Source organism: Selaginella moellendorffii, unplaced genomic scaffold (assembly GCF_000143415.4).
Source record: "Selaginella moellendorffii unplaced genomic scaffold, v1.0 SELMOscaffold_16, whole genome shotgun sequence".
Classification (NCBI taxonomy): Eukaryota; Viridiplantae; Streptophyta; class Lycopodiopsida; order Selaginellales; family Selaginellaceae; genus Selaginella; species Selaginella moellendorffii.
In genome coordinates, this window is record NW_003314277.1 from 887,857 (window position 1) to 913,822 (window position 25,966).

Here is a 25,966-nt window from a genome sequence, read left to right on the forward strand (position 1 = left end):
AGATCTGATAGGACTTATACATAAACTTCAAGTGTCATTTTCCTTTGCTAGAAATGTTAAAATTCTGTGCAAGCATTCTCCATGTCATAATGAGGGGCAAAACATAACAAAAAGTAGCCTCAAATTCATCTATCATAGATATTGGTGGTTTTTTGGAAAATGGGTGTTATCTAAACTTGTAAAGTCCTTGGGTGTTTGAACTTCATCTTATGATGAAGCCTAATAGAAGTATTTGTTTTTATATCGATTATCATCATTAAATAAAGTGACTATCTTAAATGTGTATCGTCACACTGTTGATCTCTTAGATTGTCCAGGAAGAAGTAGTTGGTTCACCAAGTTAGATATTATTTTTGGGTATTGATAAGTGTTTATGGCTGAAGAAGATAATTCTTATGATTGTTTTTTGTATATCATTTGGTTTGTACAAGTTGTTAGTGATACCATTCGGTTTGACTAATGCTTCAGCAACTTTCTAATTTATGATGGATAGGTTTTTTGTGATATGCCGGAAATGACTATTGACTTAATCGATGATGTGTTAATCCACTCAGAGGGGATGTATAAAAAGTATATCCATGATGTTTATAAAGTGTTAGATCAATTATAGAAAGTTAATTTAAAGTTGAAGCAGTTGAAGTATGTATTTGGGTCCAAAGACATGATTTATCTTGGGTACCGTATTTTTTGTAAAAGTTTGTAAGTTAATCCTAACAAACTTGTGTAAGCGACTAAATTTTCCATTTTACTTTAGTCACTTAACCACACTTCCGACCACTTGGAAGATTTTCACTCACAACTTCCATAAGTCTTATTTTGGACTTAAGGACTTGCTAACCCCAAGAATAACATCCATGCCACTCAACCATTGCACTTGGTCCAAGTGCTCCATATGTCCGATCCCATGATCGACACCCCAAAATACCACTAACATATCAACCCGTTATGCTAAGGCCATGCCCATTCACATTAGTCACACCGGTGGTCTAACACCACCTACATCACAATCCCGTCTCTCAAAGACTAGGCCATCCGTCCATGAGTGATCATCCCAGATCCACCCTTTAGCATCCTTAGAATGCCCACAGACATGGGGAATAACCTTCCCCAATATCCCTTTTTTGGTCCCCACCAAGTCCCTTTCTGTCTATGGCCGTGCTCGTCAACACTGCCACTAGATCAAGGCCCACAGGCCTGACCACTAATCCTATGGTCCTCTGGGACTTCCTCACCATGTGGTTGTGTTCTTGGTCACCACACTAGAGGGTTATTCCTCTTCCTTTCCACAGTCTGGGACTTTGGGATAGCATTTCGGAACACTGTGGCTCTACGCGGGCCTCCTGGGTACTCTCCTTGCCTTCCGCCTTTGGGTGCTCTAGCCATGGGCTTAAAGCAAGGTTCTATTAAGCCATGTCTGGTGTCCAAGTAGGTAGTGCCACCCACACTTGGATTGGGAGCATTGACTATTCGATCTCCCAGGGGAACTAAAATCGGCTCTTGAACACTTCACCAAACTACCCCACTTGTCAGTCTGTATTCACTCTAGTTTTGGACTTCCCAGTGGTTATCCCATCACCCAACACTTGGGTACAACCTTCCTAGGATAAACTAATCTTTCCTAGCCAAATTGGCTCCACTAGAGTCTTCCCCCCTACTATACTTTTGGAGCTCACCAAACCCCCTAGGGTCTGGGAGATGAACGCTTTGGGCTTTCACCCTTTCAGACTCGGACTCGGACTCGAACTCGGGCTTAGACTTGGTCTCGGTCTCGGTCTTGGTCCCGGTCTCGGTCTCGATCTCGACTTCGGACTTCATCTCGGATTCCAATCTCGGATTCCATCTTGGACTCCATATCGGACTCTATCTTGAGTCCATCTCAGACTCCATCTCAGTCCATCTCGGACTCCATCTTGGTCCATCTCGGACTCTATCTCGGTCCATCTCGGACTCCATCTCGGGTTCATCTCGGACTCCATCTTGGGTCCTCTTGTGTCCCTTTTCTAGAGACTCACTTACTGTTTGTTTTGTGCTTGTTCCTCGAGCACGTTATTGGGAGTTCCACTTCCACTCTCAACCTTTCAAGTTGGAGCTTTTAGTCCAAACGTGTTATGCTCGTTTGGTTTTCGCTTCGGCCACTACCACGTGGTGCCATTTCGGCTCCACTTTGGGGCCTAGGGATTTTGTGTCTCACAACTTGTGGATCTTCTCAAGTTTCTTACTTTGAAATGTATGAATAATGTGCATCGCTTTTTAGACAAGGTGTAATATCTCAATCGTTTCATTAATCATCTTTTTAATTGCATTGTATTGTTGCAAACATTGTTAAAGTTATTAATATCATCTTTTATCTTGTCTATAGACTATGAGGGGGTGTTTATAAATTTCAAAGAGCTATTAACAATTCCTTTAATTTTGGTGTACAACTACTCTATGGCAAAAGAGTGTTTAATAGTAGTTTTGGGTTTTGAGAAACTTCATGCATATCTATATAATTTTTGAATATTATTAAAAAATGATCATGTTGCAATTACTTCATTATTGAAGCAAAATAGCTTAATTAATCATATTGTTCAATATGCTTTGAAGTTTTAGATATATAATTTCGAGGTTGTTCATCACTCAGAGAGTTTTATAGTTGATACTAATGCCCTTTCTCGAGTTTTTCTCCCTTCTTTGCTCTTTTTTTCTATTCTTGATAAATCTATTATTCTAATATCTATGGATTTTTTAGTGTCATTGCAATTGCTATACTTGATGTCCAATATCCATAAAGTGCAAAATAAGATTTACCTTCTCTCAAAAAGGTTCGTAAGGCTCAAAAAGTTGGGTTATGGATCCAAAAGTTTTGTGATGGATTTAAAAATTCTAATGACTTGTTAATGATTTGTCATTTTAGCATTTACATTCTCAATATGATGTTCTTTATTTTGTAAGAATAAAGTTTGATAATCATTTATAGTTAGTGATGCTTTTAATCTTTATTCCACGCTTTCTCTATGCTATGATTTTTTTATTCTAGACGGGCATATGAGACATTATTGTGTGATTGTGAAGCTGCAAAAGTTTTTATATTAATTAAAGATGCAATGTGATATTATCTGGTATGTGTGTAGTTATGTTTAGTGTTAAGCTTGTTAAACTCCCCCTTATGCTACAAAAGAACAGTTGGAATTAATTACAATTTCCTATCCATTTTAGTTGATAGTGTTTGATTTAGGGGCCTTTTTTAGGGTTGACTATTGACAATGAATACATCATTATTGTTTATAATTACTTGATTCATTAGATAGAAGTTAGTGCTTTTATTAGTGTGTTTGCAACTACTATTGGATACTTTTTCCTCAATTGCTTAGTGTTTCAACATTCTTGTCTAAAAAGGATTCTCTCAAATAATGATTATGCATTTATGGTTGAGGCATTTTACATTTTAACGTCTTAGTTGGGGATATATCATATTTTCACACATGTTTATCAATATAGAGTTTTATTAGTGCTTCACTATATAAACTCTTATATAATTAAGATTTGATATTGCTAACGGAGTTGAATTAACTTTTGCAATTATCACAAGTTATTGATGCTAAGTTTTAGGATCAATATTTGATGAGTATTTTTCCACTTGTCCAAGCCCAAATCTGCTAAACATTTAATCTATATACAAATGAGATAACAATGGTATTATAATTTTTATCATCATTCATTTGCGGAGTACAAAATGAATAACTTTATGTTAATCTATTTCCCCAATTTTATAGTATATGGTTTGTTTAAGAAACTCCTTGCTCAATAGAAGGGACAATATCAAATATTGCAATAAATTGGACTGGAAGTTTATAAAGTTTGGCATAGGTCAATCCTATAAAAATTATGTATGTGCAAGTATAAATTGATGCCACCTACAGATCCACTAATGCCTTTTCTTAATGTCCCTTCAAATTCTAGCCTATCAACTAAAAAACTTTGATTGCCTTCAATTCTTTTGAGAGGAAAGAATGATGTGAAGTCCAAATATATGATTATAATATTATATACTAATATTAATAACCATACACTAAATATAAGCTAGGGTTTTTGGATATGGAAATTTAGATATTCCATTTCTACAAATATATATTTTTATTATAATTAATATTTAATTTTACTTGGGTTCTAACTACAAATAATTATTATCTTTCCCATAAAATGCTTGAATATTCTTAAATATTGGTGGTTATTGATTTATAATTGAAAAATGAATTATTTTTAGAATTGCCAGTGCATTCAACTCATAAGATTGAAAATATTGAGAAATGGCACTGGTTCTGATGTCATATCACAGCATCTGAGAAAGTGAGTTGCTTTATCTTGCTGCTGTTCTTGGACTTTGAGGAAACTTTAGGCGTGGGCGGGAGCTCCACGTAATCCTTGGTGAGGTCGATTTCCTCCAGGAAATCCTGGACCATGGACAGTGTGTCGGCCTCGGAGGACGAGGCCGACGCTGTAGACGGCGGCGAAATCCTGTAGTTGTTTAGCTTCTGGCAGTAGTCGAAGAGGAAGCTGCTCTTTGGGGAATTGCTGTCGATGTTCTCGTTCTCGTTCTCGCTGTGCTCATCGATGATCTCGTCGGGTTGATTGTTAGCTGGAAGTCCTGGGCAAGACGTAGAAAAGAAGTAGAATGTGGGAAGCGAGCCACAGAGAGACTAGTAGAGTTTATGCATTACGTGCTTACTTGTTCATGGCAGGGCTGAGTTCTCAGCACCTGGAAAACGAAAGTTTTGTTGATCCGGCTTCAAAAATCCATTGATCGTATTGGCATCCACCTGGAGAAAAAGAAAGCTAAAGATATTTAGAACGAAGAACCAAACCATACGAAAGAAAAGAATCACAGCATCGATGGATCAACCTCGGCAAGAGTTTTGACGATCGTTTGGCACTTCTCGATCTTGGTCTCGGTCTCCTCCTTGCCACCGAAGAGAATGTCCCCCACCGCAGCCACGGCCGCGACGACTTTCATGGCCTGGACGTCATCCTCGGCGCTCTTGACGATCGCTTCCAGCGCCGCCGCCGCGGCCTTGGGCAGAATATCATCCACACCCTGGCCGCAGCAATCCTTCCCTGTCACGTCCAGCGCTGCCAGATCCGGGGACTTCGACGGCGACACAATCGTCTCGGAACTCCCATCCTCCTCCAGATCGCCGTGATGATCCTCTTTCTCCCTCTCGGCTTTCAGCATTCCCTGATTCCCCTCATCCTCCTCCTCCTCCTCGTCGCTCTGGCCCCGCGCTTCCTCCTCCTCTTCCTGCCGCGGCGGGCTAGATTGCCGCTCCGGGGAGCACGTCCTGACGATCAAGCTCACCGCCTTGGAAGCCCTAGCCGCGGCGGACGAATCGTCCCCGGGGTCGCAGTCGAAATCGTCGCCGCCATTACCGCGGAGATCCGAGCACTCGCCGTCCACTGCCGCAATCGCGCCCTTCTTCCTGTCACCGATCGGGGATGGATCTATGGCGGCGGACTGCGCGCTTTCTTTCGATGCTCCACAGCCCATTTCTTCCCCCTCATTTGTGTTCTAGGGTTTTTGCAAAGCAACCGTCTTTAAGATGAAAAGCCATCAAACGAATATACCTTCGGCCGCTTTCTGGGTATATTCCGCTAAACTATAAGGGCAAAATGATAGCAGAATCTTCCACAGATGAAAGGGAATCTAGGGTTCTTCGGGCTCTTCGATGCGATGGAAGAGGACGGTGCAAGAGATCGCGAGCCTGCTCCAGAGCGGGCGCCCCTGGCCGCAGCTGGAGTCTGATCTCGTCCCCTACGCCTGCTACGAGACGACGCCATCGAACGTCGTCGGGAGCGTCGTGCGGCGGCTCCGCGATCCCGATGTGGCGCTCGCATTCTTCCGTTGGGCCGCCGATACGATCCCCAGGTTCTTCCACACCAGATTCTCCTCCGGCTGCCTCATCTATCTCCTCACGCGATCGGGTAGGGCTCGAGAGGCGCGCCAGATTCTCGAGTCGTGCCCCAGCGATGCATTCTCCCACAACATGGTCATCTCTTGCTACTGCAAGGCCGGGGATCTCGTCGCGGCGCTGGAAATCGTGGCAAGAATGGTGGATTCCTCGTTCCAGCCCGACGAGTACTCCCATCTCCCGATAATCTCCGCGCTGTGCAAGGCCGGGGACGTAAGCGCCGCGGTGGGATACTTTCGACTGTGGGACTCGCCGCTCATCGCCGCGATCTACACAGTGCTCGTCTCCTCCAAGTGCAAGCATGGCATGGCCGACGATGGCTACGAGCTTGCCATGGAGATGATCGCTCGGGGCTGCTCGCTCGACTTTGACACCTCCAATGCCGTCGTCCAGGCGCTCTGTGAGGCCGGAAGATCCGGCACTGCGCAAGAGTTTGTGAGGCTGCTGGCCCGGCGATCCGGCTGCGCTGCTCCGGCTCTCTCGATCTTTAGCTCCTCGCTGGTGAAGTGCTACTCGCGGCAGGAGAGGTTTGCCGACGCTCGAAAGTGGCTGAGGGTGATGAGAGTCGAGGGTGTCCAGCCGACGGTGGTCATGTACACGGTGCTTGTGGACGCTCTTTGTCGAGCTGGGCGATCGAGCGAAGCCAGCGACGTTGTCGACGAGATGGATCGAACAGGTTGCCCGCCAAACTCTGTGACTTTCAACGCGCTTGTTAACGGGTTTTCTAAGCAGGGAAGGCCGGGTGACTGCGAGAGGCTTCTGGAAACGATGGCTGCCAGGGGGATCCAGCCTAACGTTGTGAGCTACAACGGTTTGCTCGAGGGACTTTGCAAGCTAGAAAGGTGGCACGAAGCCGAAGAGCTAGTCCGAGATATGATCTCCAGGGGCGGGAGGAGTACTCCGGATCTGGTAACGTATAGCACTCTTCTATCCGGGTACTGTAAGGCAGGGAAGGTGGAAGAAAGCCGGGAACTCCTCAAGGAGGTGATCTCGAGAGGCCTCCGGCCGGATGCCTTGATGTACACTAAGGTTATGGCGTCGCTGTGCAAGTCCGCGAGGCTTGGAGAGGCGCTGGAGCTACTAGAGGAGATGATCCGCGCAGGTTGCTGTCCGACTCTCATTACTTTCAACACACTGATCAGCGGTTGCTGCAGGGAAAAGAACCTGGAGATGGCTGATTCTCTGCTCCAAACGATGGCCGCGAGCGGTGTTAAGGCCGATGTTGTGACTTACAACACGCTCATGGACGGGCTATGCAAAGCCGGGAGGTTCTCCGAGGCTCAGGAGCTACTGCACACGATGAGCAAGACGGCGAATCTCTTCACGTACACGTCCGTCATCCATGGCTTCTCCAAGTTCGGAAGGCTTCAAGAGGCCGAGCAGCTGCTCGAGCGCATGAAGGCCTCGGGCTGTGCTCCGGACGTGGTTGCCTACAGCAGTTTTGTTTACGGCCTTTGCAAGTCCGGCAAGGTCCTGAACGCTCATCAGGTTCTAGAGCAGATGCGAGACAGCGACCACGACCCCAACGTAGTGACTTACAACACCATCCTCGACGGGCTGTGCAAGTCTGGGAAGATCGACACTGCGCTGGAGATGATGGAACAGATGGCTTCCAGCGACGGGTGTGGGCTCAACGTAGTGGGATACAGCACGGTGGTGGACGGGCTTTGCAAGCTGGGAAGAACGCAGGAGGCCAGGAGCGTGATGGAAGCCATGGCTAGAGCAGGGTGCCGCCCCGACGTGGTGACTTACAGCAGCCTGGTGAACGGGCTGTGCAAGGCGGGGAAGATCGAGGAGGCCGTGGAGGCTGTCCGGGAGATGGCGATGGAGGGATGCAAGCCAAACGCGGTGACTTACTGCTCGCTGGTTCACGGGCTTTGTAGCTGCGGGCGGCTCGCCGAGGCCGAGAGGATGGTGGAGGAGATGAGCAGCGGCGGCGGCGGTGGAGATCACTGTCCGCCGAGCGTCTCGACTTACAACGCGCTCATCGGTGGGCTGTGCAAGGCGGGGCGCATCGATGATGCTCTCAAGTTCTTCCAGAGGATGAGGAGCCAAGGCTGTGATCCGGATGGCGTGAGCTACAGCACCATCGTGGAGGGTCTCGCGAGATCAGGGAGAGCGCTCCAAGCTTGAGCGAGGTGCGATAGAGAACTCACATTTTAAAAACCCAACCTTTAGAAGATTTTCAATGAATTCTCTGATATTTAGGGCTTCAACCTTTTAAAGATCTTAAAATTCGCGCCAGACAGGGATCGAACCTGCGACTTTCTGCTCCGGAAACAGACGCTCTGTCCACTGAGCTACAAGCGCTTTACATTTAATCACGATCTAAACAACGAAGTTAGGGCTTTTGCCAATAGTAAGGGATTGACACGTGTCAATAGTGCCGTTGACTGTGCCGGCTCTGGAGAATATTCCGGGGCTATCACCAAGCGCGAAAAGGACGTTGCTGCGTTTTTGCCCACAAGTTTTGAAAAACTTCTCCCATTCTTCCAATCTACTACAGTGGAGTAAGGTGGGGCGAGAATAAAAGAAGAAAGAAAATGTGGCGGTCTCCCACTTCTACTTGTTCGTCTACGACGGTGGAATCCCCGGCTGCGGCAGCGCCTGGATCGCGATTAAAAAATTGGGCTCTCGCCGGAGCTTGGCAGATCGTGAACAAGTCGCGCCCATCTCCTCATCCACGATTAGCAGTTTCCATAACCCTCTTTGCTACTACTACTTGAGAGAGAGAGAGAGAGAGTGAGAGGAGAGTGGAAGAGATCTTGCAATCTATCGATCGATCGAGTTTCTCTCTGGAAGCTAGAATTGGGCGGCGATGGACAAGGCGGAGCTCTTCAATCGGCAGATGTGGGAGGTTTTTGGCGAGCGTGGGCGGTTGGCGGAGCCGCTGCTGTGGCTGGCGTCCATAGCTGTGGGGATCGTCTTTTGCAAATCTGTAAGCTTTTTCTTCTTGTTTTCTCTGTTTGTTCCTTTCATCGTGGTGACGAGCAGAGCTTCAAAAATGTAAGAACTTGGATAGGTGTACGACAACATGGAATCCAGCTTCTCGCAGATCAAGGTGTACCGAGCCCTCGCGAGGCGGCAGCAAATCGAGTGGAGCAACAGGTTTGTTCGTGATCGCCACTTACATTCAAGTTTTGATCCCGAGTTCTTGGTTCACCAATTTTGTCACCAACTTTTTTAGAGGATTTTCAACCGCGCACGCGATTGTTGTGTCCACCATCGCCGCTTACCTTCTTGTGTACAGCGATTTCTTCTCCGACGCTGCCCCGTACGGGCCCGTGGTCTTCCGTAGCACCATCTTCTCTCAGGCTGTTCTTGGTGTAAGTTGGATCAAAGGCTTCCATAACTTTGCGCGAGCGTTTGAAACTCCTCGATCTTGCAATGCAGTTCTCGATCGGCTACTTCATCGCGGATCTCTCGATGATAATTTGGTGCTATCCGGATCTTGGAGGATGGGTTTACGTAAGCTTCTTTTCTTCCAAATCTTTCCAGCGTTTCAATATTTTATCTTTGTTTGTGTCCATATAAACACAGATACTCCATCACGGCCTTTCTATCGCCTCGCTAGCTCTGGCTCTTCACAGTGGGTACGCGCACATCTATCTTTACTTGGTCCTCTTCTCGGAATTCACTACTCCGTTCGTCAACTTGAGATGGTAAGCGATCACCTCGATCGATCGATCCTCCTCCCACCCATCACATCGCGAATCAAACTTTGTGTTTTATCGCAATGGTTGCAAAAGGTACTTGAGCACTGCTGGCCAAAGTGGATCAAACGCCTACCTCCTCAATGGGATCTTACTTTTCCTGACATGGCTGGTACACTACTACGATCATCCTCCACCACCAAAGATCTTGACTCCTTTTGCGATTTTCTCTTTGTGTTGTTCTAGATCTTTCGAGTGCTGCTCTTTGTCTACTTCTTCACTCATATTTACCTCCATTTTGATCAGGTAAGCGTTTTGGTAATTGTTGTTTTACTCGTTATCTTGACAGGTGAGACAAATGCACGATGCTGGATTTTATTTCTTGTTTATCGCGCCGCCTCTGCTGGCGTTGATGAACCTGGTATGGTTTCGAAAGATTTCACTGGGTGTTGTCAAGGCTTTCAAGAAGAAACAAAAGTAAATATGATAGTGTGAACAGCCCTTTGAATTAACCTAGCAGTGTCCATTTGAATCATTGTTCTTTTGGGGCATTTGTAAGACTATGATTGAATAGGGACAAAAGTCATCCAAAATGTGATTTGTAATCAGGCTAAACACCTTGGGAAATAATGATTAGTTCTTTTTAAAGCTGCTTTTGACTAGTTTTATAAGAACTTTGACTGCATCGAAGCCAGAGCTGCATTTTTCTTTTTTGCCTTTCTTGTTAAAATCCAGAAAAATCAGGAGAAACAGAGGTTTGAAAAGAAGGCAAAAACCTGCTCTGTTTCAAAGCCTTAAAGTTTTGATCTCTCCACCTCCAGCAGCAGCAGAAGCACCAATCCATCCATCTATCCATCCACTCAGAGTCTCCAGGAGCCTTTAAAGTTGCAACAGACATGAGCCCTTTTTTTTGGAAGTGGCTGCTTCTGGTACCCCACCAGCAAACAGGTTAAACACTTTGCCTCCTCCATTGCTCAAGAAGAAGCACATTTGTACCTTTCCCCTTTGGGAAATTGGTCTGGCTCATCAGAACATCAACCTCAGACATTACCATATCTGTCCATGTACCAGCACCATTTTAATGCTTAGAATACTATTATTTGATTCCCAAAAGGTAATCCAATTGTTTTGGACCATGTTTCTTTCAGTAAAAAAATACGAACATATTTGCCATACTATGGCAAAATCCAGCTCATGTACAAAACCCCACTGAGATCCTACATTCTGGACAAAAATGTAGAGTGGGATTTGTTTGTAAGTTTTCAAGTTGGGGGTGTGCAGTAGCGGCCTGCCTCCAGTACACCCCACCCCATAAGACATTAAACCGGCAGCGTACCCGGTACTATCTAAGACAGCTTTTGACTGGTAGAGGTAGAGAGAATGATGCCAATGGTATCATAGGGAATCGAATCTCGTAGATCTGCTGCTTAAGATTCTTCTTACCTAGCAGGCTAAAGCCTGGCCGCCCGTCAGTCAAGATGACAGAGATCCGTGCGGACTGTCACCGTTAGGGAGACAGAAGCATATGCCGGCAAGATGCTCGGTTCAAACAGGCTGACCCCGGCATATTCTCGCAAACGCTTGGATTTAGAATATAGAGGCTGCCATTTCCTGAATGATTGAGGGATCCGCTACATGATTGGAATGACCTCACTCAATGATCGATGGGCTCTCTTTGTATTGTCTTGACTTAGTATTTTGTAATGTATTTTCTCTAGTCCGATATTTTGAATTCTATTTTCTCGCCCTCTTTCCAACAATAAAGAAAAGAGCCCATGAAATTCTGCTGCCGACGATATAAATGTCTCGCTGGAAACTGGAAACGCTTAGATAACACTCCAAGCAAAACTATGAAGTTTCCAAGAAAAATAGAAGAGCGTTTTGTTTGGTTTTCCAATGCCGTCCGACGTGGCGGTGACGAAACACTGACGTGGCCGGTGACGTCGTGGTGTCCGTACGCAGTGGCGGGAGCGTTTCTGTGGGCCATGGCGCTTCTCCAGTGGCGTGGCCAGGGCCGCCGTACCCGGCCGGCGTCTATGCCACTCAATCAACAAAAAAATGTGCTGTGAAACGGGCGGGCTGGTCTACATTTTTAATCGTATTTTCTCTGATTTTTTATACAAATTCCATGACACTGCCTGATGTTGAGACCCTTTGAAAAGCATCACACTTGAGCTAATTGCCAGATACGAAATTTCAGCATACAAGAAGTATACATATACCTGAGTTTATGGATCGTGCAATTCGATCGGACCTACAATGATGATCCACCCGTTGTTGGAAGATATCTTTCTCATCAAGAACGAGCGAGAAAAATTGCCCCACATATTTGGAAACATTCAAACTTCAACTCTCTCCGGGTTCCAGTGTTCCTTTTTTTTTACGTGATTTTGGTCGGTCCGTCGAGGCACGATCTTATAGACCGTACACACAAATATTATCTTGGAAAATTTGCAAATTTTTCTGGCGAGTTCGCTGGATTTGTTTAATATTTTTTGCGCTTTTTTTTTATAAGTTTTTTAGCGCGCACCGATTGATGCAAAGGAAGATATAATGCGTCTGACAGACCCACGGACCCTGAAGGCCGGGACCTGACAATGTGGACGCGTGGCGCCACCGCAGTGGCGGGAAGCGGCCGTTGACATGTGAGCACGAGTACATGGCCGAATCTCCACCGTCGGTTGCCTCGACGCTCCTAGATGTAGTTATCAGTGTGAGTTGTTCACACTCGCTCGCTCGCTTTTCTGTGTTGGCTCGATTTGGTTTCTACTTTTTTCGGTCGCGAGGAAGACGAAGAAGAAAAGAAATAACCCCTGAGGCGCGGCGGCGGTGTTTCTCCTCCTCAATCGATCGATCGATCGACCGAGCGAGTGAGAGTTTTGTTCTTCTTTCTCGCGAGAGTTGTTCTTCGTCCTCTATCTTTTGTCTTTGTGACGAGCGATCTTCGGTTCGTTTTGTTAGCTACTGGCGAGCGACTGAAGCGTTCTGGTCGAGGCGCTGCTAGCTTCGTTGGTTCCGTCCGCGAATCTGGGATAGAGAAGCTCCAAAAAGATGATAAGCCGGCTTCGTGAGGCGCTCCAAAGGATGGCCTTTGTTTGTTTGCATGCACAAGCGCTCATCTTGTTCCGGCTCTAAACGCTTCAATGCCGTGCCATCTGTAGGAGCGGGAGCCAAGCGTGAGAGCTTTGCCGCTTGTCCGTACCTAGGGGCGCATCGCATCGCCTGTGCAGTCGAGAACGCAATTGTCTTTGGCTACTCGGGATTTATATTATCCTCCTCTCCTCCAATCTTCTCCTTGCTCGCTCCTGCGTTCCCTGCAAGCAAAGCAAAAGAGTTACTCCACCATGGACTTGTTGTCCTTGGCTCAGATGCAGCAAAGGCCTGAGGATCCATATTTACCTCCAGGCTTCCGGTTTCATCCCACGGACGAAGAGCTGGTGTACTACCTGACCAGGAAAGTTCTCTTCAGTAGCTTTAGAATCAGTGCAATTGCCGAAGTTGACCTCAACAAGTGCGAGCCTTGGGATCTGCCGTGTAAGTTGCCCGACAACCTGTGAAGCAATCAGTTAGAGATGTCCACTGAAAAATGGTTTTTTTGTCTACCTTTGGTCTCTCATTGTGCAGCCAAAGCGAGCATGGGAGAGAAGGAATGGTACTTCTACACTCTAAGAGACCGGAAGTATCCGACTGGAATGAGGACCAACAGGGCCACTGAAGCTGGATACTGGAAGGCAACCGGGAAGGACCGAAACATAAACAGCTCTCGGACGTCCTGTCTGGTGGGTATGAAGAAAACTCTCGTCTTCTACAGGGGAAGAGCTCCAAAGGGGCTCAAGAGCAACTGGATCATGCACGAATACCGCCTGGAAGGGGAAGCAAGTCAGTTTAATCGAAACGCGAGGCTGCCTAAGGTGAGTCTCAAACTACCTCTCAGTTGGAAAAAGTGATCCATTCTCTCCAGTCTTTCTCCTCGTGTTCCCTGTTTCTTTCTCCGGTCGGAATCCAATGACCAAAGCTGCTTTTCTTCAACTGCTCACAGGATTCCGAATGGGTGATATGTCGCGTTTTCCAGAAGTTCCCCGGCAGCAAAAAGGCGCTGAGGGAATCCAGCAACCTCGCCAGGGACCCGCACTATGTGATAGGGGCTCAGCAAGTTCACACCTCACTGCCTCCCCTGCGAGACGACTCCCCTCACGTTACAGTCACCGAAGAAGCTGTTGCTGATAGTAGCGAGACGAGCCAGAACGACCAGGTCCCAAGCTTCTCTGACACTTCCTTCCTCAAGGAGCAAAGGCACAACGCCTGGCAGCCCCGAGTACAAGTCGCGGCTGCCGATACTAATCCAGACACAATGCTGCACCACCCCTCTATAGCAGCAGCAGCAGCAGCAGCAGCACCGCCTGACATTAGCGAATTAAAGCTTCCAACTTGTTTCGCGGCTCAAGCCAACCTTGGCAGCTTACCAGCACTCGAATCGTACACCTTCACCACCACCGGTAACTTCTCCAAGCCAAGGCCCGACTTCTCAACGTTTCACCACCTCCAAAACCAGCCCAGCCAACCTCTCGTCCCGGACATTAACTCGCTCAAGGCTCTCGACCAGTTTTCACGGTCGCTGAGCGGTCCATACTCGGTGGCCAAAGCTGGCATACGGGCGTGCAAGGTGGAGCCCAAGTCCGCACCGCCGATGCATCAACCCGTGTACCAGCCCATGGACGTAAACACCGCCGGATGGTTGAACGAGAGTCACCCTCACTACCTTGCTCTGTGCACCACCACTCTTCAGCAAAACTTCCCCTCCGGAGCTTCGTTCTCTCTCACGGATTCCGCTGGCACCGACGAAGTCCCACCGAATCTCTACCGAGCGGTTGCTCCGTCGTCTTCGTCGGCGGAAATGGACACGCTGTGGAGTTACTGACAGAGGCCTCTTGTCGACTTGAGATTCGGACGGTAACAAACAACGCTCGCGTCGACCAGCGGATGTCGAGAGCAGCGACGACGATTCACAACCGACTGAAGTTCCAGGCTCCAACTGGACCGAATGGATCCCTGTTATGTAAGTACCTATCACCGCATCGAATTTCCCGTTGTGAGTTCTGGACCGCAGAGGCTTGCTCAAGGATAAAAACAAGAAAAAAAACAGTCCAAAGCACCTGGATTTGCAGCAGCAACAAAACCGCTGTGTGTACCATTGAGTGTATTTTTCATGTTTTGAGAGAAACCAACTTCTTTCCTAGTAATCTGCAAAACAAACTCCAACCATTATTATATAGAGTACCAGCACTCCAAGAGTCCGTTCTCCTGTAAAAACCCCACCTAGACAAACTAAAAGTCCCTTCTTCGGAAAATCTCACTTGGATCCAAGACTTTACAGGCAGATATGAGTGACATCAACATGCCCAAGTAGCAGCAGGAACGAATCTGTGCTTAGATCTTGGGCAATCAAAGAGGGAAAGAAGAAGAGGAAGAAAAAATAAAATTCCACCGATGTAAGCAGTCAAAGGCTTAAATCACACCACACACCGTGATATGCATGACAACTTATATATCCTACCAGGAAGAAGAAAGCACGCAAACGAATTCCACGGTACAGCCACAGCGGTAGCGGTCGGTTCCTTTCAACCAGGACGATAAACACACGCGAATAATCTACTTAATGCCAAGCGACCACTAAAAAAGAATGCTATGAGACTCCCTCATTCCAGCAAAGCTAGAGCGTTTCCTCGATTCAAATCAAGCGCTGCTTCGATTGAATCAAGGCGCCATAGCTCGATCGAGCCGAGGAACACGACGCGCCTAGGGATTTCTTACCTGATCGATCGCAAAGACGCCGCTCGCCATCGCCAAGAGCCAAACTCTAGGGCCGCAGAAGAAGAACACTTATAAACCCCTACATTCCACGTGTCTTCGTTAGGTTTAAAAGTGGCGATGGCGCCTCGCCGCCCAGCCCTAGACCGCGCCGGTGGAATGCGCCAATCGGTAAGCTATGGGGTCGGGATTGATCGTCTAGCTCGCATTCTCGAGTAATTCCTGGATTCTATTGCGTTCTTGAGCTCCATCGCACGATCTAGCGTACTTTGGATCGCATGGCCTGGATTTTTGTGTATAACTCTAGAGAAAGAGAGAGAGAGAGAGAGAGAGAGAAAGGAGCTGCTAATAATCTGTCCTGTTCTAGCTGGGACGCCTCTTGTTTTTATGCTGGATGACTCGCCGCTGATTCAATCGCCTTCTCTTTCTTCAGGTTGTGGGCCAAACTTTCTTTTCTCTCGTCGCTCGCTTTGATTCGATGCGCTTGTGACGAGTCATGGTAAGCTCTTTAAGGTCTCTCCATTGGTTTGTACTTTTCTGGAGCTATAGGTACATGTCTATGTCAATCAGGAAAAGAGAGGAACAGCTGCACAGTGGTGCACACTGTGAGTGATCTATCTTGCTGGTGAATCAACAAGCAAGGCAAACATGTACAGGCAAGCTCCATCGATCTATCTATCCATCGATATATTCTGTTTGTTGTTACAGTCTGATATTGACATCGATTTTCAGTATGCTTGCTATATCTTTGAACAGAAATTTCAAGGCCACCACCATTGCAACCGGCAAGAAACTCTCTCCGCTATATGAGAACAACTTTACTCGATCGTCAGTAGCGTCGTCGGGCTACGTAATGCATCACGTCGAGAAGAACTGGAACGAGTTCGTGTAGTCCACAAAGCCTCCAGGGTATTGAGCTGCTGGTGCCGAGGATGGTGACGAGAATTGAGGTTGCTGCTGAGGAGCACCTTGTTTCTCGTGGAAGAAGTTATGTGCTCTTGTGACCGGGAGCTGCAATGTTTGCTCCTGCTGTTGCTGCTGGTGGTGGTGGTGGTGGTGCTGCTGCTGCTGGTGCTGCTGCTGTTGCTGCTGCTGGTGCAATCCATTGGCTCCATTGATGTATTGCTGCAAGAACAGCGACGGCTCCTCCCTCGCTAGCTGATTCATCATGGCCGAAGTGGTGAGCATTCTCTCCTTGTTTGTCCATTCGTATTGACCAATTGAATTGCCGCCAGACCGGATGGTGTCCCCTGCCAGAAATCCTTGTACGAACGAGTCGTTCAAGGAGCCGAGCCTCGGCAGCGTCGAGATCCTTGAGCTGTCAAGGTCGGGCAACGAGGCAAGCACGTCTTCTGGCGGTGCTGCCGTTTGACTCGCAACCGCAGCTGGCCGCTTGTTGTCCGTCTTGGAAGGCGTTCTGTGGAGCTTTGTCTTCTTTCTGTAGATCCGGCACAGCACCCAGTCGTCCAGCTGCAACGAAAGAAGAACAGCTTGCCAAAGTAAGCCATCGGTTTTTAATACCACTCACGAGCTCTCGCTCTTTCTTTTTTTTTTTTTTTTGTTTTTTTTGTTTTTTTCCCCAATATGCAGGACTGGATGCAACTACTTGGAGGAATTGAAACTTACTCTGGAGCCCTTCCGGCGAGGCTTGTGGGGATTGTCGACTAGACGGTACTCGTGCATAATCCAGTTGGTCTTCGCCCCCCTCGGCGCTCTGCCTTTGTAGAAGACGAGGGCCTTTTTCACGCCAACTTTGCGGCCGTCAGTGGAGCTACAAATCGGCTTGTCCGTGCCGGTGGCCTTCCAGTAGCCAGACGCAGCGGCCCTGTTGGGACGAGCACCATTGGGATACTTACGCTCGCGGGGGCTGAAGAAGTACCACTCGCGCTCGCCGAATAATGCATGCTTTGGGAGGTCCCAGGGATCAAACTTGTACAAGTCCACCTCGGCAATTATGGGAATTGGAGCAGTGAAAGGATGCGAAGGAGCGGCCTTTTTGGAGAGGTAGTGCACCATGAGCTCCTCGTCAGTGGGATGGAACCGGAATCCAGGGGGGAGCTGGAGCTCGGCAACTGCTGGTGGAACAGCAACTGTCACAGGTGTGGCCACTGCTTCTGCTGCGGACGCTGCTCCTCCGCCTCCAGGTGCTGCAGCTTGCGAAGGATTCACATTTCTTTCCATGATGGCAGTCAGGAAACTCGTGGCGAAGTATGAAGAAGGCGGGAGTGTGTAGAACTCCGGTGGCAGAGGCACGAAGAAAGCTGCGGGGATTTGCGGAGTGAGATCTGGGGGCAGATACGGATCATATGCTAGGCGCACAGGGCGGTGAATAAATCTCCATGACTTGCAACCAGGGCGGTGGGTGGGAAAGGAAAAGACTCTGCAAGCGAAGACGAGTGAGCAGTGCTCCTTCTCTGCGGATGAAAACTTATCCTTCTCACTCGGAGAAGTTCAGGGGAGAGAGGGGAGGAAAAGCAAGGCAGGAAAAGGAGGTGGCGGTGGTGTCAGCTTGGGATGAGCGAAGCATGGGTAAAGCGCCAAATTCCAAAGGAAGCATCTGAGAGGGACTAGAGGCCCAGCTGTCGCGCTGAGAAGAGGGAGCTCGGGTCCCCCCTTGGACACCTATGATCGACACGTAAGATGTTTTGGACGAGAAGGGAAGCTCACCGCTCGCACTGCTTCGCGCGAGTGGGCCAAAGCGAGCCCATCACAAATCCGTGCTATCGTCCCGAAAGGCGAGATCGTCTTCCATTTCCGGTAAATCTTTTCTTTCCTGCCATTCGTTCTTTCGATTTCGCGTGTTTTTTTTCCTTGTCTTATGTTCTTGAGTTCGACGGTTCTTTATTTTTCCGGTGGTTTTTGTTCTGCTTTTGAATTTTTGGCGTCTCTTCATTCACTTTGACGGATATTTATCTGATTTGATTTTCTTGGCAGGAAGCGCTTATGTGATGGATGGATGTGGTGCGGGATCCAAAAAATGCTGGCGTGCATATCTCGCTCACTGTGCTCATCTGAATTATGTTTCGGGGACCCCGTCAGCAAAGGTTCGTTTTGGCTAAACTCGCTTGCAAGCGTGCTCTAATACTGCCAAACTTTGACGACGGAAGAAGCGTTTGATCGTCGCAGCTCCACTGCTGGATTGCTCGATTCATATACACGGCACACAAACTTAGGTAAGCCATTGCTATCTTGCAAACAAAAACTTTAGTTTTTATGGTGTTTTGTTTTTCTGTACAGGTGTAAGCTTTTCTCTCGCACGCAGGATGTCTTCGTGAAATCCGACAAAAAACATCTCACGCGCTGTGAATCACCTGGTATTCATCTCAGCGGACAACATCTGCTGCTTCTAGTGGCCACGCAGCCGAGAGAGCGAGAGGCGTGCTGGATTGGAATGGCAGCATCGATCTCGACAAGCTTCACTTTGAGAGGCGGTGCTCATCACACGCCTCCGCCGCAGATTCGTCCGCAGCAAAAAACGAACAAGGAGGTGAGCCGAGGTGGGGCCTTTCGCTTTGATATCTTTGGCTGTGATCCAACCTCTCGTCAAAGTTTGCTTGCTAAAATAACTTGAGTGCTCGACCTCTTTTTTCCTCTCCGAGCGCGGCGCGCAGCGGTAATAAACGTGGCCAGAGCTTCAGCCAGTAAAAATCGTGAGCTCACTCGTCCTTTATTTGATTGTCATTCTCATGACGTGCGGATTATAGAAATCACGAGACCATCAGCTTTGTCTCAGTGGACGGCGCACGGACGAATTTGAAGCATCCGCAAAAGAACTTTGACTGGGCTATACGACAAGCTACAGGGCACCGAGTATAACACACATTCGAATTCTTTTCCATCGCATCTTGGACTTTTCAAGCTCGTGTGCTCAGATTCTATGGGTGGAAAAGAAGCTTCATTGCTTTGGAGCTCAGATTCTTCTCTCAGCAGTGTAATCACAGCACGCGAGAATAAAAGAGGAGGATAGAAACATTCGCTCAGAGACTCTTTTAGCGAATTTTTTTTTCCATCAGGGGGGTCAGAGATGGAACAATGAAAAGCTAGAGGTCATCAGCGCAAAAGAGGAAGAATACCAAGAGACCCAAGCGACCCAACAAGGAAAACAAAAAAAGTGCTCAGGATTTTTGGGATGAATCAACTTCACCGATCTTCTCAGAGTGAGCTGGAAAATCCAATCATCATCGCACGAATGCAGTATCCTCAGTCACAGAAATTCCATCACAGATATCAGAATTAGCATGGATATGAAAGAAAAATTTCTGTCATCACTGGAAAACTCCCAAAACGAACCGAGACGTGTGCTCATAGTGAAACTGCGATCTTCGATTCTGTCTACAGGCCGGATATCGGCGAATCAGAACGAGGAATTGGGTAGAATTATCGCACAAAACACACAAAGCGCAAGAACCCTAACTATGGCGGCCAAGAGCCCTAATTTTAAAACCCTAGATGCGATCTTGTTTTAAAATGGATGACTCAGCCCTAGGATCAAGAACCCTAGAAACAGAGTAGACGGGGAATGGAATTGTAGGAGGGCCAAGCAAGGCTAGGGATGAGGGCGCTGATTCTTCTGGCATCGATGTGCTGCATTGCGGCCTTGATCAAGAATGTCGCGGATGCGTTTGGCGTCCACCAGAAGATCTGGGAGCCGAAGAGGCCGCGATCGACGCAGGCATACGTGACGCTGCTCTATGGCGACGAGTTCTTGCTGGGAGTGCGCGTCCTTGGGAAATCCATCCGTGACACGGGAACGAGCAAGGATTTGGCAGTTCTTGTGTCCGACGGTGTCTCCATGGATGCGATCAGGCTTCTGGAAGTAAGTTCTCTTTTTTAGTTTTTTAGTTTTGTCTGGTAAGTTGGATTCCATTTTCATTTTTCTCTTTGAGCAGGCTGATGGATGGATTGTGGAACGAATCGAATTGCTCTCAAATCCCAACCAGCAACGCCCAGCTAGGTTCTGGGGAGTCTACACGAAGCTCAAGATTTTTAACATGACACAGTACCAGAAAGGTGTGTGATCTATTCGTTTTTTTTCTCTATCTTTGAAATGGCATTCTGGCAGTTGTATACTTGGACGCTGATACAATCGTCGTAAAAGACATTGAGGATCTTTTCCAGTGCCAGAAGTTTTGTGCCAATCTCAAACATTCCGAGCGTCTCAACTCCGGGGTGATGGTCGTAGAGCCCTCGGCAGAACTCTTCGACGACATGCTTAAGAAAGTTAGTACGCTCCCCTCGTACACTGGAGGTTCGTCTAGAAAAAAAATTGTTTTTCTTACAAACTTATCATCGCTGCTCGCAGGTGATCAAGGTTTCCTCAACTCCTATTACCCAGACTTTCCCAATGCACAGCTCTTTGATCCCAATCTCAAGCCAGATCAAAGAACACCGCGGCAAATGGAGCGACTTTCGACCCTCTACAATGCCGACGTCGGGCTTTACGTACTGGCAAATAAAGTAGGTACTCGCTCGGACGTTCTTTTCTTCATGTCGTTAACGAGCTTTAACTCTTGCAGTGGATGGTTGATGGAAGCCAATTACGCGTTGTTCACTACACTCTCGGTCCTCTAAAACCTTGGGACTGGTGGACCGAGTGGCTTTTGAAGCCAGTCGATCTATGGCAGGTAATCTGGAAACGCTCATCTCATCTTAAAGTCTGTAACTTAAGCCTCTTCGCAGGACATTCGGAGGTCTCTAAAGAGGTCTTTGCCAGGCACGGGCGGGGGACTAGTTCCACACGACCGATTCGTCGTCGGTGTGCTCTCAGTCCTTCCAGTTTTCTTTGTGGCGTTCCTGATTTGGTACCGACGTCGTCCTCCAAATGTGAGTTTTATACTTTTCATACTTTCTGGTTTTTACTAGATAAGCTATTCCCAGGGCGTTCGTACTCCTCTTTGCAATGCCTCCCTCAGTGGATGGATGCGGCAGTTTCGATTGTACAGGACCGTTTTGGGTGTTTTTTCAGCTGCTGGAAACGGTGCAAACTACCAGGTACTTTTCCTCTAGCGTGAAACTAACGTGAAGCGGTCGTTTTTGTTTACAGAATGGCCATACCAAGCACATTGCTCTCATATCCATCGTCGTTTGCTTTGTGCTGGCTTTGTTATCAGCTGGCGAAGCTTTTCATCTTATTCCCCGTCAAGTGATGCCATGGACCGGAATGCTACTTCTCTACGAGTGGACAATTTTTCTGTTCTCGCTCAGCTTTGGAACGTTCCTCGGCCTTCTTTACGACTGGGGAAAATCCACGTCAAGCTCATCTTCGCCGCCATACAAAGGTAAAGCACTTCTCGCGAGCGAGACGCTCATTTTCCGTAGCAGGTCACTCTAAGCAAGCGTCGATTTGGGACATGGAAACAACGTCGTATGGCTTTGGGATGGCTGCTCTGACTCTCCTGGTTCCCTGTTTGCCGTTTCTTCTCGGAATCACGGCCATGTTTGCGAGGTAAACAAAGCTTCTTGCGAGAATCAAAGACGCGAAAGTTTTTCTTCAACAGGGTGGGAACGTTTGTTGGAGCGGGGATGGTGCTCGCGGTGTTCATGACATACTCTGCGCAAAACTTGGGTGTTCGCTGGTTTCTACTTGGTCGAGAGGATGGTGGCTCGTCTCTCGACTTGATGAATCATTGATCATTGCAACCTCTTCGGAAGTTTTGTTCGCATGTAAACTATGGTGTGATAAGAGAAAAGTTTTAGCTGGTCAACATTCGCAAACCTTTTGGTTCTCTCAAGCTATGGTATACGAGTTTGATGGCAAGTTCATAACAGTCGTCTTGATTTTCACCATCATGTTGATGCTGTTTGTGATCCCTTGCGACCCAATGCCACTGTCTCGAACACCCTGCAAATATTTTTCGACGAGCTCTCTTTAGCACCGCAAAACTCTAGCGTGTTTTCTACAAAACCTGGAATGGAAAGTGATCCGGTCCCCTCGCTGGTGCAGCATTGATCTGAACGGTTCCAGTTTCCATAGCATCACTCACCTGCATCGCTCTGTCAAGACTCTGGGTGAAAACACACCCCTGCATTTTAGAAAAACAACGAAATAGTTAGAAACTTTCCAAAAGTATGGCTTTTCTAGCGAACCTGGAGCCCGTATCTGCTCGCATTGCAATGTTTGATGCCTTCTTCCTGCGTCTTGATTCGGATCACTGGGATAATTGGACCAAACGGCTCTTCCCACGCTATTCTCATCTCGGGCTTCACTTTGTCTACCAAAATAGGCCAGATGAGATTTCCTTGCCTTTTCCAATCCTGGTTGGAACAAGCAAAACAGAATGATTGAGTCGAAGGAATGTTTGCTATGCTGTAATCTATAGTATGGTACCTGACATAGTTTTGCACCCTTTTGCTTTGCATCGCTCACAAGCCCCTCGATAAAGTTGGCTGAAGCATCGCTAACGACTGGAACAATATCACAATCCTGTTCTGGTGGCCCAACCGTGAGCTTTGCGACCTTGGCGTTGATTTTGCTCACTAGAGTATCCGCTATGCTTTCTTGAGCCAGCACAACTTTAACTGCCGTGCACCGTTGCCCGCTACACGAGAACAACAAAACCATGAATAAAAAGAAAGAGAAAAACTCTGCAAAACGCACCTAAACGCAAAGCCACCTTTGATCACATTCGTAGCAGCAGCCTCAAGATCTGCATCATCAAGAACAATAAACGCGTCCTTGCCACCCAGCTCCATTTGTAGCGGGACCATGTTTGCCTTTCTGGAAATGGAGATTCCAGTTTCGCATCCACCTGTAAAACTGCAATAACATAAGTCAAGGCTGAGTGTAAAGTTCCTGAGGGATGATTCAGGCACCTGATACAGTTCACCATGGGATGTGTCGTCAGGTAATCACCAAGCTCAGAGACCTTTATCGTCACGCATGAGAGCAATCCCTTTGGAAATCCAGCCAAGTGGAAACAATGCATCATGTGAATAGCGGAGACAGCTCCCTGCGAGAGATAAAACAAAATAAGAAAAAGTCGAGAGTCCCGTGATGATGAACGTCATACTTGAGTTGGAGGCTTCAACACCACTGCATTTCCAGCAATCAAAGCCGGGCCGAGCTTGGATACAGACAGGTTCACTGGATAGTTAAACGGAGGAATGCAAAGAACAACCCCAAGAGGAACCTGCACTGAATACAAACGAAAGAGCCTAAGAAGTGTCGTGGCACAGAAAAACACAAACGAGACAAATCTTTGATTACCTTCGATGTGAAGCAAAGCTTGTTTCTGTCATTCCCGGGAAAAGAATCGGAGACTAGAAACTTTCCTTGCGATAGGATACGTATGCCTTCTTCAGCAGTGTAAACTATAAGATCTGCTGAGCGCACCACCTATAGAACAGCACAGAAAGTTGAGAAGACACTCACACAAAACAAAAGAAAAGGTGATGGACCTCGGTCACTGAATCCTTAGCGGGCTTGGCAACTTCTCTCACTAAGCACTCGGCAATAGGAGTTTTGTGCGCTTTGAGAATAGCGGCAGCCTTGTACAAGTACTCGGCTCTCTTGCAAAGGGGCACCTTTGCCCATTCCTTTTGTGCTTTCTTAGCACTCTGGAAGGCCTTATTCACCTCATCTCTCGTACAAGCTGTAGTAGAGAGCATTGGCTTTTTTTAAGAAAAAGTTCCTTTCTATGTTTCCCTTGGACTGGACCGACCTTTAGATCCTAGAGAAATGCAGGGATTTAATGCAAAAGAAAAAAAGGAATGAAAGAAGAGCTAGACACTAAATTCTCGCCATGGAAGAAAAAGGACGAGGAATTTCGAGCTTACCAGTCACTTTGTACTGCGTCTTGCCATTGGAAGGATTGAGAACCGCGAGCGACTTCCCCGACGACGAAGTCTTCCATTCCCCGTCGGCGTAGTAGCAGAAGACGTCGCCGTCGAGCACGGATTTGAAGGGGCCCTGTCCCGCGAGCCCCAATCCGAGGCCGCCATCGCAGCCGCAGCTGCTGAGGACGCCGCGAATGCACTCCAGCGTGCCCGATGGATCGGATCCAACCCTAGGGAGGAAGATCGACCCTGCGCATTCCAAGAACCCTAAAAAACGATCCCCCGCATTTTTAGGGCTGAAGGGACGTGTCCTTTCAGCTGACTTTGCCGTTGGGAATTAGGGCAAACACGCAGTGGAGATGACGTGGCAGGGCAGCCTCCGTCCACGTGTCATAAATCGCGCGAGCTTGGAAGAGCCCTAGGTCATTCTCTAGAGGAAGAAGCGAGCTACAGGAGCGCCAACAATGAGTACCATGAAGTTCTGCCGCGAGTGGTACGCTTTCTTTTCCAGTTTCTGGCATTTAGATCATCGGGATGGATTCTCTCTACATCTATTTTTCATGAGCTTGTGAGCATCTAAGTTTCATTAGATTGGAGCAGTAAGCTAGATTTCGTGTGCGTAATCTGGGTGTGGCTTGCTCATTTCTCCCTCGGTGTGAATTGCTCCATTTCTTCGTCACGATTTCTTTTCTTTGCAGCAATAATATTTTGTACCCAAAAGAGGATCGTGACCAGAAGCTGCTCCTGTACGCTTGTCGCAACTGCGATCACCAGGTAGGACCCTCTTCTCTCTCTCTCTCTCTCTCTCTTTTTCCTTCCAATCCTTCCTTTGGTTTGAAAAATCTTTGAAACTTTGTTCTCCCAAATTCTGGGATTCCACTTTGTAGGAGGCTGCCGACAACAATTGCGTGTATCGGAACGAAGTTCATCACACAGCCGATGAGAGAACGCAGGTTCTCCAAGATGTTGCGTCGGATCCCACGCTTCCCCGCACAAAGGATGTGCGATGCTCGCGATGCAAGCATGGAGAAGCAGTCTTCTTCCAGGTACAAAAAAAAAAAAAAAGAAAAACAGAGAGAGAGATCAATCAACACTAGAAAAAAGTTTCCAGATCCTCTCCTCTATTTTTCTTACATTGTTGTTACACTGTTGTCTCTATCAGGCAACAGCGAGGGGTGAGGAAGGGATGACGCTATTTTTCGTATGCTGTAATCCCAATTGCGGCTATCGCTGGAGGGATTGATCAAAAGAACATATCGGGTAAGATCAAGTTGGCATTTCGTGAGAGATCTTATTAGCTAGTGACTTTTTAGTGCATTTCGTGAGAGATCTCATTAGCCAGTGACTTTTTAGTGCTCGCGAAGTGTTTCCTCCACTTCGGAACGCGTGCGTTTTTCGCTACAGTTCTTATCTTACACTTGAAAGTTATAGATTTTTCGTGTCAATCTCAGATGGTTATATTTTTTTTGTGTGTGTCATTCCTCTCCTTTTCAGACGCGACACATATCACAAAACTTTTGCGGACGCGATTTGCTTGTGGGGTTAGTCACAATCTGGAATCGCTCGCTTTCGTCGCGGTTTGCTGGATGCCCGTGTGCTGTCCTCGTCTCTTCGAGCAGCAGCATTTGGATCTAGCTCGAGAGGCGAGCGAACTTGGAGATGGGTCCATGCGCTTGTCATCGATTTCTATACTTTTTTCTTCTCCAAGACCTTGGTCTCTTATGAATATCACTCATTTCCCTATGGTGGTTCCTTGTACACTTCACTGCTTGCTCTCCACAACGC

General features: G+C 47.5%; 6 protein-coding genes, 2 long non-coding RNA genes, 1 other non-coding gene and 1 pseudogene across 14 annotated transcripts; 7 read left to right on the top strand and 3 right to left on the bottom strand.

Annotated features, from left to right (window-relative positions):
• Window positions 1-5,210: 5,210 nt before the first annotated feature.
• Window positions 5,211-8,138, top strand: LOC9642354 (annotated as a pseudogene).
• A 44-nt stretch (window positions 8,139-8,182) lies between these two features.
• Window positions 8,183-8,255, bottom strand: TRNAR-CCG. The gene has a single exon. It is a non-coding gene; the product is annotated as a tRNA-Arg (tRNA).
• Window positions 8,256-8,454: 199 nt separating this feature from the next.
• LOC9641790 (transmembrane protein 56-B) lies at window positions 8,455-10,133 on the top strand. 4 transcript variants are annotated; one of them, XM_002970998.2, is made up of 8 exons: window positions 8,456-8,883; window positions 8,968-9,053; window positions 9,133-9,271; window positions 9,339-9,413; window positions 9,486-9,607; window positions 9,695-9,770; window positions 9,845-9,904; window positions 9,948-10,133. In XM_002970998.2, the coding sequence occupies exons 1-8, from the start codon at window positions 8,764-8,766 to the stop codon at window positions 10,077-10,079; spliced, it is 810 nt and encodes a 269-aa protein (XP_002971044.2). In that variant the 5' UTR covers window positions 8,456-8,763; the 3' UTR covers window positions 10,080-10,133. The 4 variants fall into 4 exon arrangements, with proteins under 4 accessions (XP_024531953.1, XP_002971044.2, XP_024531955.1 ...); XM_024676185.1 differs by having other exon boundaries at window positions 8,455-8,883; window positions 9,845-10,133; XM_024676187.1 differs by having other exon boundaries at window positions 8,797-8,883; window positions 8,957-9,053; window positions 9,845-10,133.
• Window positions 10,134-12,744: 2,611 nt separating this feature from the next.
• Window positions 12,745-14,838, top strand: LOC9641791 (NAC domain-containing protein 21/22). The gene is made up of 3 exons (XM_024676199.1): window positions 12,745-13,132; window positions 13,223-13,473; window positions 13,614-14,838. The coding sequence occupies exons 1-3, from the start codon at window positions 12,943-12,945 to the stop codon at window positions 14,514-14,516; spliced, it is 1,344 nt and encodes a 447-aa protein (XP_024531967.1). The 5' UTR covers window positions 12,745-12,942; the 3' UTR covers window positions 14,517-14,838.
• A 1,246-nt stretch (window positions 14,839-16,084) lies between these two features.
• On the bottom strand, window positions 16,085-17,742 carry LOC9641792 (NAC domain-containing protein 67). Its single transcript, XM_002971205.2, has 2 exons — window positions 17,033-17,742; window positions 16,085-16,876 (listed from the first exon to the last, which is right to left on the bottom strand). The coding sequence occupies exons 1-2, from the start codon at window positions 17,585-17,587 to the stop codon at window positions 16,265-16,267; spliced, it is 1,167 nt and encodes a 388-aa protein (XP_002971251.2). The 5' UTR covers window positions 17,588-17,742; the 3' UTR covers window positions 16,085-16,264.
• On the top strand, window positions 16,825-17,111 carry LOC112346564. The gene is made up of 2 exons (XR_002992493.1): window positions 16,825-16,905; window positions 16,997-17,111. It is a non-coding gene; the product is annotated as an uncharacterized LOC112346564 (long non-coding RNA).
• Window positions 17,743-18,049: 307 nt separating the features above from the next.
• LOC112346563 lies at window positions 18,050-19,386 on the top strand. Of its 3 annotated transcripts, none has more exons than XR_002992492.1 (4): window positions 18,050-18,163; window positions 18,341-18,579; window positions 18,644-19,056; window positions 19,111-19,386. It is a non-coding gene; the product is annotated as an uncharacterized LOC112346563 (long non-coding RNA). The 3 variants fall into 3 exon arrangements; XR_002992491.1 differs by having other exon boundaries at window positions 18,341-18,450; window positions 18,514-18,579; window positions 18,644-19,319; XR_002992490.1 differs by having other exon boundaries at window positions 18,644-19,319.
• A 529-nt stretch (window positions 19,387-19,915) lies between these two features.
• LOC9642355 (inositol phosphorylceramide glucuronosyltransferase 1) lies at window positions 19,916-22,110 on the top strand. Its single transcript, XM_024675798.1, has 10 exons — window positions 19,916-20,222; window positions 20,296-20,416; window positions 20,469-20,654; window positions 20,709-20,863; window positions 20,923-21,030; window positions 21,086-21,229; window positions 21,284-21,397; window positions 21,450-21,684; window positions 21,728-21,851; window positions 21,904-22,110. The coding sequence occupies exons 1-10, from the start codon at window positions 19,959-19,961 to the stop codon at window positions 22,034-22,036; spliced, it is 1,584 nt and encodes a 527-aa protein (XP_024531566.1). The 5' UTR covers window positions 19,916-19,958; the 3' UTR covers window positions 22,037-22,110.
• On the bottom strand, window positions 22,022-24,575 carry LOC9641793 (NADP-dependent glyceraldehyde-3-phosphate dehydrogenase). The gene is made up of 11 exons (XM_002971206.2): window positions 24,530-24,575; window positions 24,182-24,430; window positions 23,804-23,997; window positions 23,613-23,741; window positions 23,416-23,535; window positions 23,219-23,355; window positions 23,004-23,162; window positions 22,734-22,944; window positions 22,493-22,660; window positions 22,312-22,428; window positions 22,022-22,247 (listed from the first exon to the last, which is right to left on the bottom strand). Exons 1-11 carry the CDS (start codon window positions 24,573-24,575, stop codon window positions 22,134-22,136), a joined length of 1,644 nt encoding a protein of 547 aa, XP_002971252.2. The 3' UTR covers window positions 22,022-22,133.
• Window positions 24,576-24,604: 29 nt separating this feature from the next.
• Window positions 24,605-25,626, top strand: LOC9642356 (DNA-directed RNA polymerases II, IV and V subunit 9B). The gene is made up of 5 exons (XM_002971001.2): window positions 24,605-24,674; window positions 24,880-24,955; window positions 25,069-25,227; window positions 25,344-25,441; window positions 25,535-25,626. The coding sequence occupies exons 1-4, from the start codon at window positions 24,646-24,648 to the stop codon at window positions 25,422-25,424; spliced, it is 345 nt and encodes a 114-aa protein (XP_002971047.1). The 5' UTR covers window positions 24,605-24,645; the 3' UTR covers window positions 25,425-25,441; window positions 25,535-25,626.
• Window positions 25,627-25,966: the final 340 nt, after the last annotated feature.

What these genes read in the sequence shown, in the direction of transcription:
- LOC9641791 (XM_024676199.1), top strand. Translation starts at nt 12,943, where the DNA reads ATGGACTTGTTGTCCTTGGCTCAGATGCAGCAAAGGCCTGAGGATCCA. An exon ending in CGAGCCTTGGGATCTGCCGT is followed by an intron (nt 13,133 to 13,222) that starts GTAAGTTGCCCG and finishes CTCATTGTGCAG; the next exon opens with CCAAAGCGAGCATGGGAGAG. An exon ending in AATACCGCCTGGAAGGGGAA is followed by an intron (nt 13,474 to 13,613) that starts GCAAGTCAGTTT and finishes CAATGACCAAAG; the next exon opens with CTGCTTTTCTTCAACTGCTC.
- LOC9642355 (XM_024675798.1), top strand. Translation starts at nt 19,959, where the DNA reads ATGAGGGCGCTGATTCTTCTGGCATCGATGTGCTGCATTGCGGCCTTG. An exon ending in AGCCAGTCGATCTATGGCAG is followed by an intron (nt 21,031 to 21,085) that starts GTAATCTGGAAA and finishes GCCTCTTCGCAG; the next exon opens with GACATTCGGAGGTCTCTAAA. An exon ending in ACCGACGTCGTCCTCCAAAT is followed by an intron (nt 21,230 to 21,283) that starts GTGAGTTTTATA and finishes AGCTATTCCCAG; the next exon opens with GGCGTTCGTACTCCTCTTTG.
- LOC9641792 (XM_002971205.2), bottom strand. Translation starts at nt 17,587, where the DNA reads ATGGAAAGAAATGTGAATCCTTCGCAAGCTGCAGCACCTGGAGGCGGA. An exon ending in CTCGCCGGAAGGGCTCCAGA is followed by an intron (nt 16,877 to 17,032) that starts GTAAGTTTCAAT and finishes CTTTCGTTGCAG; the next exon opens with CTGGACGACTGGGTGCTGTG.
- LOC9642356 (XM_002971001.2), top strand. Translation starts at nt 24,646, where the DNA reads ATGAGTACCATGAAGTTCTGCCGCGAGTG. An exon ending in ATGAAGTTCTGCCGCGAGTG is followed by an intron (nt 24,675 to 24,879) that starts GTACGCTTTCTT and finishes TTTTCTTTGCAG; the next exon opens with CAATAATATTTTGTACCCAA. An exon ending in GTCGCAACTGCGATCACCAG is followed by an intron (nt 24,956 to 25,068) that starts GTAGGACCCTCT and finishes TCCACTTTGTAG; the next exon opens with GAGGCTGCCGACAACAATTG.
- LOC9641790 (XM_024676185.1), top strand. Translation starts at nt 8,764, where the DNA reads ATGGACAAGGCGGAGCTCTTCAATCGGCAGATGTGGGAGGTTTTTGGC. An exon ending in CAAATCGAGTGGAGCAACAG is followed by an intron (nt 9,054 to 9,132) that starts GTTTGTTCGTGA and finishes CAACTTTTTTAG; the next exon opens with AGGATTTTCAACCGCGCACG. An exon ending in TACTTTTCCTGACATGGCTG is followed by an intron (nt 9,771 to 9,844) that starts GTACACTACTAC and finishes GTGTTGTTCTAG; the next exon opens with ATCTTTCGAGTGCTGCTCTT.
- LOC9641793 (XM_002971206.2), bottom strand. Translation starts at nt 24,575, where the DNA reads ATGACACGTGGACGGAGGCTGCCCTGCCACGTCATCTCCACTGCGT. An exon ending in AGCTTTGCTTCACATCGAAG is followed by an intron (nt 23,536 to 23,612) that starts GTAATCAAAGAT and finishes TATTCAGTGCAG; the next exon opens with GTTCCTCTTGGGGTTGTTCT. An exon ending in TGTTGAAGCCTCCAACTCAA is followed by an intron (nt 23,356 to 23,415) that starts GTATGACGTTCA and finishes TATCTCTCGCAG; the next exon opens with GGAGCTGTCTCCGCTATTCA.